Source organism: Tigriopus californicus, chromosome 2 (genome assembly GCF_007210705.1).
Source record: "Tigriopus californicus strain San Diego chromosome 2, Tcal_SD_v2.1, whole genome shotgun sequence".
NCBI classification, from domain to species: domain Eukaryota; kingdom Metazoa; phylum Arthropoda; class Copepoda; order Harpacticoida; family Harpacticidae; genus Tigriopus; species Tigriopus californicus.
This window is the reverse complement of record NC_081441.1, coordinates 2,957,687-2,977,902: the sequence shown is the minus strand read 5'-3', so window position 1 is coordinate 2,977,902 and position 20,216 is coordinate 2,957,687. Positions and strand designations below refer to the sequence as shown.

Below are 20,216 nucleotides of genomic sequence, written 5' to 3'. Positions count from 1 at the left end.
TCTACTCATCACTCTTATTTCACTATCTCACATAACCTCAGATCATTCATAAGAAATGCAATCACTTTTGTTTGTATCTGTCTTCACGTGATTTCAAAAGTTTTTAAATGAATCAGAAACAGTCTCGATTAATCCTTACTAACGTAACGGTATGTTTCCTTTTTTGGCCGATAGGGTTTGTTCAACTCTTACCTCACAGCCCCTAATGGGGACAGAACAATGATCCTTGAAAATTTCAATCAAATACTCGAATTCCATTCTGACAAGCAAAGGTAGCCATTTGCCCCATTCGGCATTTTGCAAATACTATTTGTCAATTAGTACTTACCTGCCTAAACGTTGATGCTAACGTCTGGTAAGTGAAATTGCACGATAGTGATAGCTAGCATGCAACTTTTGTAAAAGCGTTCAATTCCATGGCAATTTTAAATGAGGATTATGGAACAAATATTGAAGTCCCAAATAACTACAAATTACGACTTGCTATAAAGACTTTGGAGTATTTTTGGATGTTGCTCGTTCGCCATCAATGACCGCAATAAAAATGTACTTATTTGATTATAAAATCAACTGCCCCCTATTACAAAAAGCCATTTCTTTATGGAACTATTGAGGAAGGAAAATACTTGCTTATAATGACTAAGATACCTGTTATAATCTTTTAAACATATAATTCATTGTCAATTGCCACGAAGCTTGGCCAACCAAAAAGTTGGAAATTGGCCTGAAGAGTCCCTTCCTGAACGTAGCCAAGGATATCTAGATATACCTAAGTAGAAGTCGACTGACCGACCTATCGGTTGTCTGGGTCTCTTGGGAATTGATCACAAGCCGGTTCATGGTACTATTTCGCTAACCGAGTGATCTGTCATCCAATGATCCTTAAACTTATTTAGCATTGTTAGCGTAACCCGTAAAAGGTCGACAGTCTTTTTATATTTTTATTGATGGAGGTATGGTAAATGATAATGGAGGGTGTCAAAAATTTAAACCCTCCTCTATCTACATTATGTAGCGGAACTTACAATTCCGCCTCAAAACCAACTCATTCACAGCAGTTCTCATGTTCATTATTCTAGTAGTAATAGATCTGAATCAAACAAATTGAACTTATGTTCAAAAGATATTTAGATCACTTTTGCTCCTTTTTGGATGATCACTTCATTACTATCTACAATGTCGTTCCGTTTTGCGCTCCAATAGCTTAAAGAAACCGGTATTAGCCTCTAAAGCTTGTACCAATCACCAAAATCTGTTTGGCATGTTTAAGAGGATCAAGGCTTGAATCTCAGCCTTTACATGTGGTTTGAACCAAAAATACGTCGGATGTACCATGATAACAACAGGCAAATATTAAATTCACAACACCTTTCAAGGGACTCGGAACGTTTAGATTATATTCCTCAATCGATATAGCTTCCATAACTCTCTATTGTTCAACACATCCTTCACGGATATACATAGGGGGTATAATAGCCTTAAACCACGTAACTTAAAAGATAAATAAATCTGAGTATGAAACGTTGTTTTACGAATTTTCTAGCGTTTCCTGTCGTTTCGAGAGGTTTCTAAGCTTTCTCGGACATCGATATCTCTCAAGCAGGGTGACCAACGTACAGGAATAAGGCTGGAAAGTACACGTAAATCAACACTATCCCGAATGAATTTGATTCATTGGATATGTGGGTCTATATATCTGCCTTTTCTACTGGTATTTGGATTCAATGGTCAAACCTATTTCATGGTTGACCAACGTCCCAGGCAAGCCCTAATGGTGCTTGGTAACCCTGAGAGTTTAGGAGAAAAGAAATTTCTGGAGCCTGCCGACGTCAAGCGAAACACGGTTCAAAACAAATTTACGAGCGTTCTGAAATATCGAGAACCCTCGGGCTTCATCCTCTCCACATATATAAGCCGCTCTCCGGCCCTCTTTCCCACAGAATAATTCGAAGACTTCACATACTAATACAGTTTCAGAAGACTATTAAAAGCAACCAATATCTGCTAAGAAGACATAATGGCTAAAGCTATTGGTATTGATTTGGGAACTACCTACTCCTGTGTGGGAGTGTTTCAACATGGCAAAGTGGAAATCATCGCCAATGACCAAGGAAACCGTACCACACCATCTTATGTGGCCTTCACGGACACGGAACGCTTGATCGGCGATGCCGCCAAGAATCAGGTGGCCATGAACCCTTCCAATACGGTGTTTGACGCCAAGCGTCTGATCGGTCGTAAGTTTCAAGATCCTACCGTCCAAAGGGATATGAAACATTGGCCTTTCCACGTGGTGGAGATTGGGGGCAAACCCAAAATCCAAGTTGAATACAAATGCGAGCAGAAGACCTTCAACCCCGAGGAGATCTCTTCCATGGTATTGGTCAAAATGAGGGAAACCGCGGAAGCCTACTTAGGATCTTCCGTCAAGGACGCCGTGATTACGGTGCCAGCCTACTTCAATGACTCGCAACGTCAAGCAACCAAAGATGCGGGCGCCATTTCGGGATTGAATGTTCTACGAATCATCAACGAGCCCACGGCTGCCGCCATTGCCTACGGGTTGGATAAGAAGAAAGGAGCCAAAGAGAGCAATGTGCTCATATTTGATTTGGGAGGTGGAACCTTTGACGTGTCGATCTTGACCATTGAGGACGGGATATTCGAAGTCAAGTCCACTGCGGGTGATACCCACTTGGGCGGAGAGGATTTCGACAACCGATTGGTGGACCACTTTGTGAAGGAGTTTCAGCGTAAGCACAAGAAAGATATGAGCTCTAACAAGCGTGCCATTCGACGATTGCGAACCGCATGTGAACGGGCCAAGCGAACTCTGTCGGCGTCCGCTCAAGCTAACATCGAGATTGACTCGTTGTTTGAAGGCATCGATTTCTACACCTCGATCACGAGAGCGCGGTTTGAAGAACTCTGCGCTGACTTGTTCCGCGCCACCCTAGACCCCGTGGAGAAATCTCTACGCGATGCCAAGATGGACAAGTCCGCCATTCACGATATCGTGCTGGTCGGTGGTTCCACCCGTATCCCAAAGATCCAAAAACTGCTTCAAGAATTCTTCAACGGCAAGGAATTGAACAAGAGCATCAATCCGGATGAAGCCGTGGCGTACGGAGCTGCCGTGCAAGCGGCCATCCTCACCGGAGATACCTCTGAAGAAGTGGGCAGTCTGCTGCTTCTGGATGTGGCTCCTTTGTCTTTGGGCATTGAAACCGCAGGTGGAGTGATGACCTCGCTCATCAAGAGAAATACGACTGTGCCCACCAAGCAAACCCAAACGTTCACCACCTACTCGGACAACCAACCCGCCGTCACCATCCAAGTCTTTGAGGGTGAGCGGGCCATGACCAAAGACAATCATCTTCTGGGCAAATTCGACTTGACCGGCATCCCACCCGCTCCCAGAGGCGTGCCTCAGATCGAGGTCACTTTCGACATGGACGCTAACGGGATCTTGCATGTCTCCGCCATGGACAAGTCTTCCGGCAAGCAAGAGAAGATTGCCATCACCAACGACAAGGGGCGACTCTCCAAAGAAGAGATTGAGAAGATGGTCAATGAGGCCGAGCAATACAAGGCCGAGGACGACAAACAGAAGGAGAAGATCGCGGCCAAGAACAATTTGGAGTCCTACTGCTTCAATATGAAGAGTTCGATTGATGATGTAAAGTTCAAGGATAAGTTGAGTGACTCCGATCGTAAAACTATTACCCAGACGTGCGATGATGCGGTCCAATGGTTGGATGGGAATCAGCTGGCCGAGAAAGAGGAGTTTGAAGACAAGCTGAAAGAAGTGGAAAGGGTCTGCAACCCGATTATATCCAAATTGTACCAATCGGCGGGTGGAGCTGCCAATGGTGGTATGCCCGGTGGTATGCCGACTGGCAATGCTCAGGGTGGACCTACCGTGGAAGAGGTCGATTAGATAGAAATATGGTAGTGTCTGCTTACGCCTAATTGAAAATTCTAGTTTGTCAGAAATAGCTACTCCAAATCGCTCTTGTAACATACTCTCTGAATTGTTCGTTCGAGAAATAAACTATGAAACCTTTTAACTAGCTTTTTCTCATTACTATTAAGAGAAAGTACTTTCAACAACATAGGTACCGTTACATATTGAAAAACTCCTTCAACTTGTTCACAGTTCGCTCGACATAGGTCAAATCACGCTCTGCACTATCTTCCATGTCACTTAGGCTCGGTTTGTCGACTTTGCGACCACTCAACAAAAACTCAATCGACTCATCACTCTCCTTGTTCAGTTCAGCCCGTTCGCGTAGGCGTTCCTGATGTCTTCGGAGCCATCGGTCACTCACCGTTTCCCCAGTGAGCCAATGGATGGCCGACAAGCTGATACCCGCCATCAGTCCCAACATGACCCCGCTCAGCCCCATCCCCACCATGGCTCGGGGCCCCTCCATAAAAACGCAAGCCGCTCCCACCAAACCACCCGCCAAGGCATGATCTAACGGGTTGATCCGGTTTCGCATGGCCGTCAATGAGAGCGAGATAGCCGTGAAAGCCAAGGTCATGGCCCCAAACTTGAGGGCGTAGCGCATGAACCAACGCATCTGCGTCAAGACCACCCTATCCTGCATCTGTTGCTGGGCCTCAAACGGCGATCGAAACATTTCGTGTTGGTTACGCAAACGGAACTCCTTGAAGGCGTCAATGCCCTTGAAGACCCCGCCCACCGTGCCTGAGACCAGACTGACGGCCACGGTAGAGGATAGGACCAGTTCAAGCTCGGGACTGACTTGACCATACTCGTCCAGGCGCCACATCAAACCTAGGCGTTGACGCCAGGTCAAATCTGAGCGATGTTCGTATGCGGGTGACAGGTCCGGGTAAGCCTCAGGTTGGTCGAATCCGTGAACGGGCTGGGAGATACCTTGCTCTTCGCGGTCCTCCATCCATTGCAGGACCCCGCCCGAGCAGATCAGGCTCCCGGGCTGGGCGTAACGGGCTAACCGTAACATAAAGAGCGATGGGATCCAGAGGCAGATTTCACGGCGACAACATAGGGTGCGTTGCTTGTGTTTTAACGGGAATAGACTGGAGCTAAGGTCACGGAATGGCCGTCATTCCTATTGGACTGACAGCCACGAGGGTGGGTTTGCGATCAATACAGCTCTTGAATTCATATTGAATGTCACATGGAGCCAAGTTATTGTATGTGTTGTGTTTGATATCAATGAGATTGTGAACTGGTAATATTTGACGTGGAGGATTTGGCCACTCTTATCCATGGACCCGAGGTTTGTTATGATCCTAAAGAACAATGGACTTTTTCAGCAGCTGCCTCAGTGAGTTTTGAACAGCCAACGATGAGCTCATGATAGTGAGGTAGCTGAAATCCCTTTAACATTGTCCAAACAAAAGTAATCGTTGTGAGATGATAGCAACGATTTGGTGCTATTTCATTCGAACCTTAGAAATAGTTCCCATGAACGTATTGGGTGCATGTTCCAATGCGCCATCGCTCTGGGATTTACCTTCTATGATAGCTCTCTGAATCAAAACAAAGAGGAGAGAGAGTGCATCGCAGATTCGCTCTACTAAGCAATTCTATGGACATTGATGGGTGGTGTCGGTGGTGTTTCCTATTATCTTAGCAGCCGTTGACCCCATGGAGTCGCTGCCCGACAAGTTCTACTTTGTCGAGAGCTCGAGTCTGGAACTCAATGTGCGGGTCAAGATTTGCACCTTGGAAGGCTCGCTGTCCCGTTACAAACCCGAGCAAATTGCGCGAGATCCCATCCTCAAATATGCGGGTCGAAATCAGACCAAATATCCCGATCTCTTGGTCCAAGCCGTGATCACGGCCGGCGGACTCCCAGACGAACCACTCCACGTGCCCATCCTGACCTTTTACAAGCATTTCACGCGTCGCTGGGAGTGGAATCAGTGGCTGGAATTCCCCTTGAAATATTCGGATTTGCCCGTGGCCGCCAATCTGTGTTTGACCATACTCGATTGTGGCGGTGGGCGGACCCGAGAAGTGGTGGGCGGGACCACGTTGCCGTTGTTCGGCCAAGGGGGCGTGTTCCGCCAAGGGCAGTTTGATTTGCGGATTTGGAATGATCGCACGGCCGATGGGCGTGGCCCGGGCTGTGCCACACCCGGTCAAGACCTGCCCATCACCACCACGGCGACGGGGCAGACCGAAAAGAGCGATCTGCCTCGACTCACGGCCTTGGCCAAAAAACATCGGGCGGGCCGCATTCAGCCCGTGGATTGGCTGGATCGACTGACCTTTGCCGAGGTGGAACGGATCAATCAAAAGGAAAAGATGAGCTCTAATCTCCTGTTCCTCATGGTAGAGTTCCCTCAGCTGCACTGCCGTGATGTGGAGCAGGTGGCTGTGGTGTATTATGAGCCGCACCCGCGTTTCCCCGAGGACGCGCCGCACTTAGCGGCCAAGACCGATTTGGTGCGCTGTCCGGACTTTGACGTCGAGTTCGACAACATCGTCGAGGCCAAACACCATCGACTGGCTCGCTCAGCGCGCGCCGGTCAAGGCGACAAGGATCTCAAGCCCAATTCCGAGATCAAGACTCGGCTCAACGCCATCCTCAGCTACCCGACCACGCAAGCCTTGACCTCGTTTGAGCAGGATCTGATGTGGCGCTTCCGCCACTACCTCTCCAACGACAAGAGCGCGCTCGCCAAGTTCGTCAAGTGCATCAGTTGGACATCACGAATGGAGGCCAAGCAAGCCTTGGACCTGATCAATAAATGGGCTCCCATGGATGTGGAGGACGCCTTGGAACTCCTCGGGCCAGCCTTCAAGCACCCGGGATTGCGTCAATACGCTGTGAACCGGCTGCGGCAAGCCTCTGACGAAGACCTGCAATTGTACTTACTCCAGCTCGTCCAAGCCTTGAAATACGAGAAGATCAACGAGGTTTGGCTGGGACACGCTGAATCATCCGCCATGGAGTGCTCTCTCCCGCCCAACACGATCACCGTCACGGATCAAAGCTTGACCAATTCCGACCTTCAAGATGACATTGACGACGAAAGTAGCGACCAATTTCCTCCCGCTCAACCCCATCAGCAACAAGGGCAAGCCCCAGGCCCCTTCAATAGTACGACCGTGCCTGAGGGGGAATCCGATGAAAGCGATTTGGGATTAGCGGCCTTTCTCATTGATCGGGCTTGTAATCACTCGGCCATTGCCAACTATTTGTTCTGGTATCTCGTGATAGAGTGCGAAGACAAAGAAGGAGGCGAGGGCGTCAAGGAGGATGCGAAGATGCAAGAAATGTACCAGCTGGTTATGAAGAAGTTCATGTCCACATTGAGGAAAGGTCCCACCGAGTGGCGAGAGCGTCTCAACTTTCTGGAACGGCAACAAAAGTTCCTGGAGAAACTCGTGCTACTCATTAAGGCCGTGGCCCGAGAATCCGGGAATCGGAAGAAGAAAATTGAGCGCCTCCAAGCTCTCTTGGCCGATCCCGATGCCTTCCAGTTCAACTTTGTCCGATTTGACCCATTGGAATTGCCTCTGGATCCGAGTGTCCGAGTCAATGGGTTGGTTCCGGGTCAAGCCACGCTATTCAAGTCGTCCTTGATGCCTGCCCGTTTGAACTTTGTCACCGTGGAAGGCGAACAGTATGTGACCTTATTCAAGCACGGAGACGACCTTCGCCAAGATCAGCTCATCCTTCAGATCATCACCTTGATGAACCGGATCCTTCAGCAAGAGAATCTGGATCTGAAACTTACCCCCTACCGAGTGCTCGCCACCTCGTCCAAGCACGGATTCGTGCAATTTGTGAACTCCATGGCCATCGCGGATATCCTCAACACAGATGGAACCATTCAGAACTTCTTCAGGAAGCATAACCCCTCCGAAGGCAGTCCTTACGGCATTCAGCCCGAGGTCATGGACACATATGTTCGTAGCTGTGCCGGATATTGCGTCATCACCTATCTGCTCGGAGTAGGGGACCGACATTTGGACAATCTCCTACTGACCAAGGCCGGCAAGCTGTTTCACATCGACTTTGGATACATCCTCGGCCGCGATCCAAAGGTGATGCCGTCGCCCATGAAGTTGAGCAAAGAGATGATCGACGCGTTTGGCGGGATGAATTCCGAGCCTTACCAAGACTTCCGAACCCAGTGCTACACGGCTTTCTTGAGTCTGCGACGTTACTCGAACCTCATCTTAAACTTGTTCTCGCTCATGGTGGACGCGTCTGTGCCGGATATCGCCTTGGAGCCGGACAAAACCGGACCGTGCTCAAGGTGCAAGATAAGTTCCGATTGGACCTGAATGACGAGGGGGCGGTTCGGTTCATGCAGACCCCTAATTGACGTGTCCGCCTCCGCTGTGATGCCCGCCCTCGTCGACCGATTTCACAAATTGGCTCAATTCTGGCGGAATTAGCCCTGAACTTACATGCAGCACGATCATGATTGTCTGTCCGTAATTTGTTTGTCATATCTATTTTAGGAAACATACCAGTCCATTCAGAGCCGGCTAGGGCAATCGTCTTTTGTTACGTCCATTTTCTATTGATTAATCAATCGACATGACTCGAAACTGAAATACAAAAAAAGTAATAATCATGGCCTGCTTGCCAAAAGAAGTCAGTCGCCAATCCAAAAATATTACAAATATTACCCCTTTCACTTAATACTTTGCATTTCTTTGGAAGGTTATAAGAATCTTGTTTTTCCGTTTGGAAAACTTATTCTAAAGTTGGTCGGTCACTCTATACTCATTGGGCATGTTTCAATCAAGGAGTGATTTCCAAAATGAAACTAATTCGCTCGTAGCTTTGGTATTCTTTATATCGTTAGGTCGTTATCAAGGTGTATTTGATCTTCAATGATGTGGAACCCGCTATAAAAGCCCAATTTCTCGAGGTCTTCCACGTAGGACGAGTTCATCCGGGTGAGTGTGGTTCGATCGCACGCTACAGACGGTTTCCGTTTTAAGTTGGCATGGAAACCAATTTTCGTAATATGCCACTTGTCTTTGTGATTCTTACCCAGGTCAACCATCACCGACTTGACTTGTGCAGCATCCTGGACTTCAATTAAAGCTGTTGCTCCGTAAAACAATGAACCTGAGCCTTCGCTCCTACCTCACCTTTGATCACCTCTTTCAATGTGTTTTGAAACTCTTGAATCGAGGAGAAGCTATTATTAGCCTTAACTCGGACATGGATCAATCGCTTTTCCACATTCTTCAATAATATTCGCGTGGCTTTGGCTTGAGTTATTTGATGTCTAGCTCCAATATCCGCATCCACCACGGATTTGGCATGAAGAAAATCCAAAATCGGATTCGGAAGGATATTCTTGAAGTGAAAGTATAATAGCACAAAATCCTCAAGTTTGTTCTGGTGGGAGAGCCCGAAATCAGCCAAGAGATCCTTGATCGTCGGATCAGGACATTTGAAGACACTTTGCCCATGCTTACACATCTGCACAGCCCGATATGCACTTGTCAATTCGAAGAAGTTCCTGGGCAACAAGCCCGAGTTTCGGAAACATTTGCGGACGACTTCATGGACTGAATTCGTGTTAAAATCGGCTCACGATCTTCACCACACGATACTGGCCAAAAGCTCGGCCAATTGGCCATCTTGTATGGTTTCCTCCGTGAGAGAGAGTTTTACCGTGGGATATTGGCCCACAAAGAGCTCCAAGCTAAGAAGGCTGTGATCGCCTCTTGTTTCAACGAGATATCCAGAGCAATAGGACAACCGGTTTGGATGATCATGTCCACGAGATTGGGAGAGTTGTCCGTATCAATGTTCCATCCGTTCAAGTTGAGAAACGGGCTTTCTCGGTGGAGTCCAATTGAGAGACATGGACCCTTTCGACGAGGGTGGGATCACCAAACCAACTTTCAATTGAGGAAAATCCGAACAGTCGGCTTGATCTTGAATCTTGGAGCGGAGAGTTTTGTATTAGATATAGGCACTCGTTCTATTTTGGGCCAAAACATGAGCCGACCGGTTAGAGTCGGAGAAAAGTACGGTTTTGTAGCCGTCCATTCCTCTTAGATAGTCGTAAATGTGCCCTTATTCCATATGGGTCCAATGTTTTGGATGAAGATCCCAGATTGATTGGACGAACCTCGCCGCCAGAGCACGTCGGAACCGGTATAATTTGTTGTCAATGGCGCGGAGCATCTCGTTTTCACACATGGATTGGAACATGGCCAATAATCCGGTCGATTTGGGATTCGTAGATGTGATATAGATCCAAGAGTGGGTCCACATCCAAGCTGAATAGAGCAACAGATCTTCATCCAAGGTTTCTGAAGATAGACGGAAGAATCGCGCCAAAGTAAGTCCGTCATGGAGTCCTTCAAGGGATTGATCTGTAACCCATTTGCTAGACACACACGATTAAACGAGAGCGAATCGGCAAGCGCGAAACGCCGTGATTCTGATATTGCCACCACTTTGTGAGCCATGGCCGTATCCAAAAAGACCCCACATGTTGATTCCGGAATCGATGGATGGCCAGACAATCCATAGTTGAACCATGCATCACCTGAAAAGAGATTGGAATTCAAACTTTGGAACATGGCATCAAGTAACATGATGGTACGGACCAACATTCTTCGGTAACTTAAACTGAAACATTCTAAGACGTTCTCAAATACATAGCGTGTTTACATTCATTCTTTTACCTTGATTATGTTTGCGTTTTCAAGCAAATTTTTCAATTGGCCTGTACCAAGAGATCCGGATTTCGTGTGTTCGGAACAGATAGATGGACTTGTCCCACGCTCGGACTTGGATCAGTCCCAAAGGGTGAAAATGGATGCCTTCCATGTCCAATCCGATGGGTTGTCAACTTTTTGCAAATGTTCCATGACTTGGACACATTCTTGGGTTGAATCTATCACTCTGGTTCGATCTAGGAGGCTTTGCTTTAAATCGGGATCCACTTGAATGGGTGCGTTCGATTGGACACAAAAAACGCCTTCGAGCCAAATGGCCGTTCCAAACGAAGGCTTGATTCCTCTTGGAAACGCCATAGCGCGAACTGTTCCACGCCAAGCAACCATTTCCCTTGAGAGGCTAGATTACTCCAAAAATGACAAACGCATCATGGGTACTCATGACTTTAACTGTCTACAACAGAATTTGGGCACAACAGCTGCTTGGTGACCAGAAAAATTAACAATTAGAGAGCCAAACTATCACCATAAAATTTGGATTGATTATGATCTGCAGATTCTAATTCCTACCAGGCACTTCGTCTGTTGAAGTTAAGATTTAACTAAATTACATTTTTTAATTGTGCAAACCATCAGAGTAAGTAAAAATGGTTGTGAAAGTGTTCTTTGTAATCACCTCATTTTTGAGCAATGATAAACTCAATATTTTCATCTTTGAACAAAGTATTGTTACTCTTTGGAGTGATTATATTCATGACAATATCTTGAGATAATGCCAACTATGTTTCTTAAATTTGGCATTCTAATTAACATTACAACACTAAGGAAACAAAACATCAGGCAAAGATGAAAAACTAACCAGCCCTAATTCAAAACATTGACTTGCAAAGAAGATCCATCCTGCTTTCACTTACAATTTTAATGTGCTTCTCGCTTCAGGGCCTGTTTTTGATGAATATGATGACATCTTATGAATTGAAGAAAAAAAACCAAATACTCTAATTAGGTGAGGTAACATTATAAGCTCCTAGTCTTCTTAGAGAAGGTTAGTGCGTATTTTTTTCTAGAAACAGAGGACAATTCTTCATTGATGAAAAGAGGAGCTAAAAAAGGGCCTATGTATTCCTTTGAGGAAGAAAACAGGATTTTAAATTTCAACGAAAAAAAATGAAAGAGAAAGAAGGATCTGGATTATGCTTTTCCGTATAGCACCGCACACCGCTGCTCCTACATGGTGAGTGAGTAATCTTACTGCTGGTCACTCACTAGCTTTACAAGGTAAACAAATTTTGTTGTAGACAGCCAAAGTCCATGAGTACCCGATCATGGATATTCGATCCCAGGAGGAGGTCATAATAAAGGTTCCAGGAGCCTGAGGGCACTACATAATGCATTAATTTGAACCCGGTATCAAAGTGTTTGGTTTGTTTGAGCCGATCGGGGTAATGAAAATTAGAAATTAAACATTTCTAACGCAACCTATAAATTTGTGGAACCTTGAACACTGCCCTCAAAGTAATCGGTCTATGGAAAGAGAACACCGTTTCGCTTGTTATTGCTTTCAAATAAATAGGATAACTGTGGCTTAGTATATAGAGTACTTCCATCCTTTTTTATTTTTGATGTTCCAAACATTGAATGAATAAAATATATCGGATAGATAAAAAGCAGCTTTTGGCCAGGTTTTCCGATAAATGTATTTGCGACAAATTGTAATACGTCCCATGCATATTTACTCCTGTTGGAAGTTAAAAGAGCCCTAATCCTGAACGAACAACACGTTCTGTTGTGTGGAACAAAAATTAAGATTACTTTGTAATTTAAAAAGCATATAAGAATTACAGTCTTAGAAAATGTATTTCTTTCGTGAATGACTAAATTCTCGATTTTCGGAAAGTTTTTTAATTGTGTTAATGAACTTTCCTTCAACACATTGCAAGTGCTGTTGAACTGAAATGGCAAACCACATGTATCTCGCCATGGTGCTGATAAGTGTATTTGAGGGTGGTTAAGGCATTGAAATCTAAGGAATCGTTGATGTATCCCTTAATTGGAACAAATCAAGATATGCAAAACACAAACCACCAAAGTATACATAGGATTTCTATAAAACCCATTTCAATCACAAATGCTGATATGTCTCTTGCACAGACTAAGAGTAACACCTATTACTCCTTACTTTATCCTCTTTTAATTGATCGTTTCGGCCTTGAAGATTAATGAAGGGGTTGCCAAATCTTGGAACGAAATTCCTTCCAACAAATCTCAATTTTTTTCCTTAACGTTCCATCTAAAAACGAAAGGGAAAGGCTCATTGTATACCGACCATTGGGCGCTTTGATGGTACTCCCATCTCAATCAATACTCCCATAGGAGTCGTTATGTAAGAAATTTGCCAACCATCATTACGCCGGCAGCCATTCTTCCGTCAACCCTCCTCCACATTTGCAAAAACCAACGCCTTAATGCATTTTCTCAACGCACCAAAGTAAGAATCATTAGCGATTGACTCCACCAGGATTCTCAATCCTCATGGCAAAGATGGTTGTGCTGCCGTGACAAATTGAAAGATTTCGATATTATTCCACACAGAATGAACGTGGACTGTTGTACAGGAGGAGGAGGGGTAGAGTTGCGTTTTTTTACCGCCAATGATGCCTGAGACATGATAAATTGGACCTATCCTCATGTCATCCCTAATGGTAAGGTCGTGTTGTTTTTCAGAGCAAGCTAGAAATGAAGAAAAAAAAAACTTTCAGACTTCTCCTAAGTTTTCATGATGGAGAGGAAGGGGGTATCTTCGAGCATGTACATGAGCTTGTTCTCCAGATCCCCAAGTTTTCTTCCTGGTTGATTCACAGACGTATACAGAGCTCCCTACACACATGCACATTCATACAGTCAAGCATTTGTAAAAAGAATTGTAGCCTGACCTGGAGCGCCCTCTGGCCCATCCCTTGGCTCGCGGCGGATTTCTAAAGCCGCGCACGCCTTGCTCACGGTTGTGCCTCGTTCCCCAGCAAGACAGGACAGAACCTACTCGCGCTCCCAATGTCTTGAAAGCGCTCTCGCTCTCCCGTCCGTTCCTGTCCATTTTATGTAATGCGGCAATGGCCGTGCTTTGACGAAAAAGCGACTTGAGAAGAGCTTGCTGCCTGAATGTGGAGCCTTCCTTAGTGAGTGAGAGTGTCAGAGAGCAATCGGAGTGGCTGAATCGTCTGCAGATCCATTTTTCCGTTGAACTAGCCTGAATGTGTGGAGTGGTCGACTGTACTTGGATGGTTTTGTGGTGCCTGCCAGTGTTGTGACTTGCCGTGGTGCTGCTTAAACCTGTCTTCCCACCCTCGGTTGAGTGCGTCGCGTCCCTGCCTGGATCCTCATTTTAGTGGCTTGACTGTGAAGGAGAAAGAAAACAACAGACAGAGAGAGACACAGAGACAGAGATTCCATTCCACAGTTTTGGGTGGCACATGAAAATCCCCTGATTCATACCCTGTTCCACTTCAGGAAAAGTGTCCGAGGGTGATTGTCACAAGTGTTCCAGTTTTCAGCGACCAAATAGAGTGTGAACTTTGTCAGTTCTTCTACAATCCCGTGAGTTTGGCATACAAGAGCAACAGAGCACAGCAGGTGAGGGAGGATTTTGAATAAGATTGCCGGTTTCAAACAAGAACACAAGGCCATCAAACAATCAGCCTTGCCACCTTTTCTACATCATCGAAGGTAAGACCCACTGTCAACACCATCACACTAGACCCTTCCCGTTTCACTTTTCTGACAAAGTTGCTAGTTGAATAGAGTTTTGAAAACTCCCAAATGATCATGGGCGGTTACATTCGATCTCATCAAGGCAGGAGTACGTACCACCAACTCAGCTGAACGGACAAGGTACGGAGAAGCTACTCGCTGGCTACCTGGCTTGAAGTTTGAGACTTTTGAGGGACCTACTACTAACTAGAGTGCTTGATACTGCTTATGGTGGTGCCTCTCCTCGAACGTGTGAGTCTGTCAGTATCTACAAACTGGCACCTACGAGTACGAGTAGAGAAGCATGGAGGATGCTTGTTATGATGGCCAGGGCAGTGACAAAATGATGCACCTGAAAAGTGTTTCTACCCCTTCGATGAACCCCGTGGATCAGGATCATATTGAGGTTTCTGGAACAACGACCGATTATCATTGCAATAATACTTGATCCTTCAATAAATCAGAATGAGCCTTGAAGGGCTTCTCTCTTGCCACGATACCTGGTCATGTCTGGGTTTGGAGAACCGCTTCCTTAACACACCACTGCCTGGTTTTAGTCCGAATCCAAGGAGTGAAATGACGTTTCATGAGCAAATTGGAACTTGGAATAAGGCACGTTTGATCGGTTGGTAGATGGAACTCATATTTCTTCCCACTTAGGCACATTTGTCACGCATGACACATGAGATGCAAGTCAGTAGATATGAATACCACGAAAAAAAGAGCCTACCTGGCACACATGGGTGGATCTCGTTACTCAAAAGCTAATTCCAAGGCAAGGCAACTTTTTGTCCTTATCCGTCTCAACTAGAGCCAAAAAATAGTGAAGATGTTTCATTCCTGATCTGTCTCGTTTTTGTAATCCAGGAAATTATGTTGGATAAAAGGGAAAAAACTTGAGGAAAGCCGAGGTGGTCGCATTCTTGATGTTGTGTCAGACACCTCATACTCACACGAAAGTCTAGACTGAACCCTTGTTCAACAATCGAAAATGTCTTCGATCCATTGAGTAAGGTTCCATTAAGACAAAGGCGTAAATGTTGAGGATGATGGCCTCAATTTGGGTGAGAATGAGAACGGAAATGCAACCTTGAGGCATGGAAAACGATGACGAATCGTTCGTTGCATTTGGTTGCCAACGAGAAACTGTTGCATTTTAGCAATAACAGAATGCAAGCACACGTGTTCCATTAAGGGAGATTCTAATTGGGATTCGCCTTGTTTTATGAGGGATTGGATTTAGTTTTGCCCATGATATCATGAGGTCTTGCTCAGTTTTTCATTTTTATACCTATCGTTGTGTTCCATCTTGTTTTCTAGAGCCTCACAATGAAAGAGTCGTCATGTTGGATAAACTTATCCTTGTGGCTCAGAGAGAGGCCTTGTCTTGGCGACTAGATCGCATGCAAATGCATTCTTATCTTGACTAGGCCTCAATTTCATCTCTTGATAACTACCAAAAATGGCAGATCTTGAACCTCAAGATGGATTGATCATGACTTCAGAAACTTTCACTCTTCTCGCTGAACGGCTTGAAATTCATATTTCGTCGGTCACGCAGAGTTCAAAACTGGAGTATGGTAGTCCAAATCCATTGGCTTTTCGATTCGATTTCCAAAGAATATTTCATATTACATTACAATGACTGATATTGGCCTGGACAAGCCGTAACTCTTTCTGTATCGATAGGAAGGAGAGGTTGGGGGGGGGGCACCTCCAAGCTCATCAACATTCGAAAAGACCCCATATGTCTGGAATTTGTAAGTAGCTTCTCAATCCTCGACGATGAGTCAAAGGGGTTCTGGGCGAGCTCTCCAACAAGGTTATGATAATTAACCCAGAGATCCCTGAAGAACTGCAAGAAAGAAGCAAAACCCCTGCTCTTCTCTTCCAATAGCCTTTGCCCAATGATGAGAGCCCAGTGGATTGAGCAATGGAAACTCAATACCTGTTTTCAACCGCAATTTGTGGAGGGAGCAATTTGATATCAGAGAATGAAATCCGAGGGGAAATTTCATTACCTTTGGTCCGAAAAACAAGAAGTATATGTAGTTGTTTTTTTTGAATGATTGCCCATCCGTGGCTCTCCATCGAGAGTGTCACCAATACTTGAAACTACGTGGAGGAAATCCGATGGGATGTCGCAAATGGCATAACAATAATCAAATCTGCTTTGAGAAAATGAATGTGCTTATTGTCAAATCTCGAGTCTCGAGATTAGAGCGGAAGACATGCTCATACCTGACCGCAACGGTGCATCATTTGCAGAACTGGTTTTGCACTTTGCGAGGTTGAAGAGCGACTCCGCCCTATGGCTTGATTTGTTCAAATCCTGGATGGAGATCATAGCTCATTTTTGGAAGGCATTAACATCACACCGCCCTTTGTTTCTGTGGAAATGTTGCATTGCTTGCTTGGATATGCAAATCCAAGTTCCGCGCGTCCATGTGGATAATATTTCTCTCGATTACTTTCAAGTCTCTCTCAGAACTGTTTATCTCTCTCTCTTTCGTTCTTCGCATCTACTGTTGCGTTTTTACTCGATTTTTCCTGCCTTTTCTGAGATGATACGTACATATGCATGAGGCATCAATGATAGCTAACAAGATCTTTCCCCTGTGTAGGTCTGGGTTGTAATCTGACAAGAAAAAGAGGACACAATTACCTCGAAATGACAGCATTTCCTCTCAGATCTGGTCTCATTGTGGGTATCTGAAAGATTGGCCGCATTTCTGGCAAGACAGATTGACAGATTGTCAGATTTTTGGTATACCGTCGCTGAAAAGCCAGGTCTTCTATTATGCTATAAGCTGGAGGGTGGAAATACTTAAATGCTCTTGGAACGATCGCCATAAAACCTTGCTTTGTCGCTTGAACTCTTCGTGAGCTTTGAATGGTCTGAGGATCCTGTGACCTACATAACGATGCTCAAGCTAGAGCTATTTCATATCCAATCATACATCAGTGGCAACCCTGAGAGAAACGATGAGAAGTTGGAAGATGGGATAATCTTTCCTGCAGAGGACATGTGCCTTTGTGTCTCAAGAGAGTTCTAGAGAACGCTCAACATTATCTGCGTTGGAACAAGAAACCAGGAACCTTCAAGTGCGACCGACCTCGAGATACGCCAACCAATACCCTGGAGGATTAAGGATATAGTCGTCGTCCTCCTACAATGATGATAATCATAACGCGTTTTGACGCCATTTCGCGCTTCAATGGCCGATTGGGTTCGAGCTCGAGTTCTCGTTAGCCCTACTTTGTGGCCCTTGGTCCTGATTCCCGAGATGAAGTAAGGGATACTTCCAGGGGGTCCTGAACTCAGTAGGCTTGAAGTGGATATGTTCTGGCCATATTCCCCTTCAAAATGGCCATTTTGTGCATATGTTTTGAAAGAGGGTTAACTTTGAAGTGTGGATTATCTGTATAACTTGAAAGTGACGTAATGCAGCTTCATATGGGAGGAGGAGAAATGTTTCATAGACCCGATCTTGGGTAGACCAAGCTAACCACGATATGGTGATGGATGATGATGATGATGGCTTTTTCCCTTTGCACAGCTTCTTTGAAAAAAAAAAGAGCGAAAACAATTTATGAGCCAAGAGTCAAAGAAAATGCGCCTCCGTCGTATTGAACATATTCGGGTGTTTATTAAATAGAGCCATTCCCCGTGTTTTCGTCTCCCTCCGACCATTATTATCGTTCCATGTAAACAAACCATAAATCACGTTGAATACGAATAATAGATGGGGTGCACGATTTTTCCCAATGAAATGTTCATGTGCTTGGTTTCACTCCCCCAAAGAAAGCCATAAATTTGGAGAAAAAAAATAGTCGCAACACACCATCAATTGGAGGGAAGGAAGTTGCTTGGAATCCTCTGCTCAATTTTGTCACTTCGGTTCATTCTAATTCGCGAATAGTGGGAACTTGGTGAACTCTAAAGTTTATTCTTTGATGCCGGGCAAGTGAGTCGGTCGTTGTGCCTGGATTGACTTCAAGCCTCGTCAAAGCTAATCATATCACAGGCTATTGGAAGAAAATTGGCAAAACTTTTCCCCCACGCGCCCTGTTCTTTTGTACATTTAGACGGAGGAACATCGCTCGTCGAATTAGCACTAGATCTATACCAAATCTGGCAAGTTGCGGAGATTTCCCTTTAGTGCGTGGGAAAGGCCAACCGTGCACTCTCAATAGGTCCCATGCACAAATGTGAATCTATTTGAGTTGTCTTAAGCCCCAGGTTCGGCTTTAACGGTGTTTTCAGAATAAACATTCACTAGTCAGGTGTTTGCAGAGGGCGTGGATCTTCCTGTGACAACATGATGGCAAAGTTTGGTACAGGAATAGGACCCTCGAACCGCGAACCCTCGAACCCTCAAAAACACACATGAATGCGATCCGAGATCCTTAATTAAAAACTGTGAATTCAGTCTTAATTTTGGGCCGTGTGAAGACGTTTCGTCATTGGAGGTGCTAAAATGCGACCAACCTGATCCCTGCTTTAGGTAAGACAAGCCTCCTCGAATTGGAGAAAAGGCCATCCATTTATTATGAAGGCTGCGATGCGGGGAGAGAAGTTTCAGACAGTGCCCATAAGGGTTGAGATCCGCCAAGAAACTTTCCTCTATCAACCCTTGGAGGGTTGATTGGGTTGTTAATCGAATTCTCACGAATTCACCCTACCACATGCATTCAAGCCACGAATCCAATCGACTTTCGTCGCCAGGACCCTTCTTCTTCTAATCATCCGTTCGTCAAACCTTCTGGGCATTCACTAACAAGCAAAGATCATATTCAATGTTCTTGGACAGAGGAGTAAAAAGAAATGACGATTTGAGTTGGTTCACTTTCCATCGCATGGAAAGACCATCTCTTTCCATTATCTCTTGCTCGCTTTCATTGCCCACTTATGTTAGGAGATGATGAGTCTTTTATTGAACTTTCATGATCTAACGGGTTTCTTGGGGGTCCATTGTTCCCCACATGGTCGCTCGATTGAAGCACGGAAAAGCCAGAAAAGTAATTCTTCGCACCCAAACCAATCACAGATCCAGCAATTTTTGAGCCTTTTTCACGACGATCCGCAAAAAAAAGCCTCTAATGAAAATGGTCTCACTTTGAAAACAAAGGTTTGGAAAGGAAAAGGCGTCAAAAAAAAAGTTGAGCAAACTGATTACTATTTAGCCCGATACTCGTCGACCAACTCAACTCCCCTTCTTCTCTTCAGGCGTTGGAACTTTTTTATTGCCCTTTCGAGTAGGATTTGTTAAAATGGGGTGGGTCTCCATCTCATCATCTGCCAATGGTCCATAACCCAATGCGTTATTTCACATTTACGCCAGGTAGAGGAAGTGGGCCACTTTTGAAGAGCGCTTCAGTATAATTTCGCGAAATAAGGCTATGGACCAAGCTTAGCTTCGTAAGTACGAAAAAAAAAAGGCTGGCCAAGCAAGCACTGTCACTGAACCAGGGTTCTCGAGAAATGGAAACGCATGAGCTCTTGTGCGCCCAAATCGGAAATGACCCTAGGCGAGCCAAAAAATTCGAATCGGCCAATGATTTTGCGTCTGTTTTCCGGGAACGATGTGGGGATATTTTTTTTCCAATCTTTTTTTTTCTGGGATATTTTTTTTCCAAAGAAACTGGTTTTTTCCTGGGAAATGGGGCCATGGCAACATTGTGTAAAAAAACAGAGCAGGCTTAATTACTATCGATATAACGAATCCGAAACTTTCTCTTTTTCCGAGTTATCGATAATCAAGCCGCCGCCCAAGCACTAGCCATCTATCTCTCC

General features: G+C 45.2%; 3 protein-coding genes and 1 long non-coding RNA gene across 4 annotated transcripts in view; 2 read left to right on the top strand and 2 right to left on the bottom strand.

The window, feature by feature from the left end:
* The first annotated feature begins 1,927 nt into the window (after window positions 1-1,927).
* On the top strand, window positions 1,928-4,070 carry LOC131877195 (heat shock 70 kDa protein cognate 4-like). The gene has a single exon (XM_059222800.1). The coding sequence runs from the start codon at window positions 2,018-2,020 to the stop codon at window positions 3,938-3,940; it is 1,923 nt and encodes a 640-aa protein (XP_059078783.1). The 5' UTR covers window positions 1,928-2,017; the 3' UTR covers window positions 3,941-4,070.
* Window position 4,071: 1 nt separating this feature from the next.
* On the bottom strand, window positions 4,072-5,217 carry LOC131877196 (uncharacterized). Its single transcript, XM_059222801.1, has one exon. The coding sequence runs from the start codon at window positions 4,992-4,994 to the stop codon at window positions 4,125-4,127; it is 870 nt and encodes a 289-aa protein (XP_059078784.1). The 5' UTR covers window positions 4,995-5,217; the 3' UTR covers window positions 4,072-4,124.
* Window positions 5,218-5,400: 183 nt separating this feature from the next.
* On the top strand, window positions 5,401-8,634 carry LOC131877194 (phosphatidylinositol 3-kinase catalytic subunit type 3-like). Its single transcript, XM_059222799.1, is given in 3 exon segments — window positions 5,401-8,257; window positions 8,260-8,313; window positions 8,315-8,634. Coding segments are annotated over 3 exon segments (2,766 nt in total). The 5' UTR covers window positions 5,401-5,644; the 3' UTR covers window positions 8,414-8,634.
* Window positions 8,635-9,796: 1,162 nt separating this feature from the next.
* Window positions 9,797-20,216, bottom strand: part of LOC131877197 (uncharacterized) — a 17,639-nt gene continuing 7,219 nt past the window's right edge. The window contains exons 2-3 of the long non-coding RNA XR_009372857.1: window positions 10,679-11,080; window positions 9,797-10,539 (exon numbers count right to left, since the gene is read on the bottom strand). This is a non-coding gene — a long non-coding RNA (uncharacterized LOC131877197). The remainder of the gene's footprint in view (window positions 10,540-10,678; window positions 11,081-20,216) is intronic.

Excerpts from the sequence above, each read along its gene's own strand:
- LOC131877196 (XM_059222801.1), bottom strand. The coding sequence starts at position 4,994 with ATGTTACGGTTAGCCCGTTACGCCCAGCCCGGGAGCCTGATCTGCTCG.
- LOC131877195 (XM_059222800.1), top strand. The coding sequence starts at position 2,018 with ATGGCTAAAGCTATTGGTATTGATTTGGGAACTACCTACTCCTGTGTG.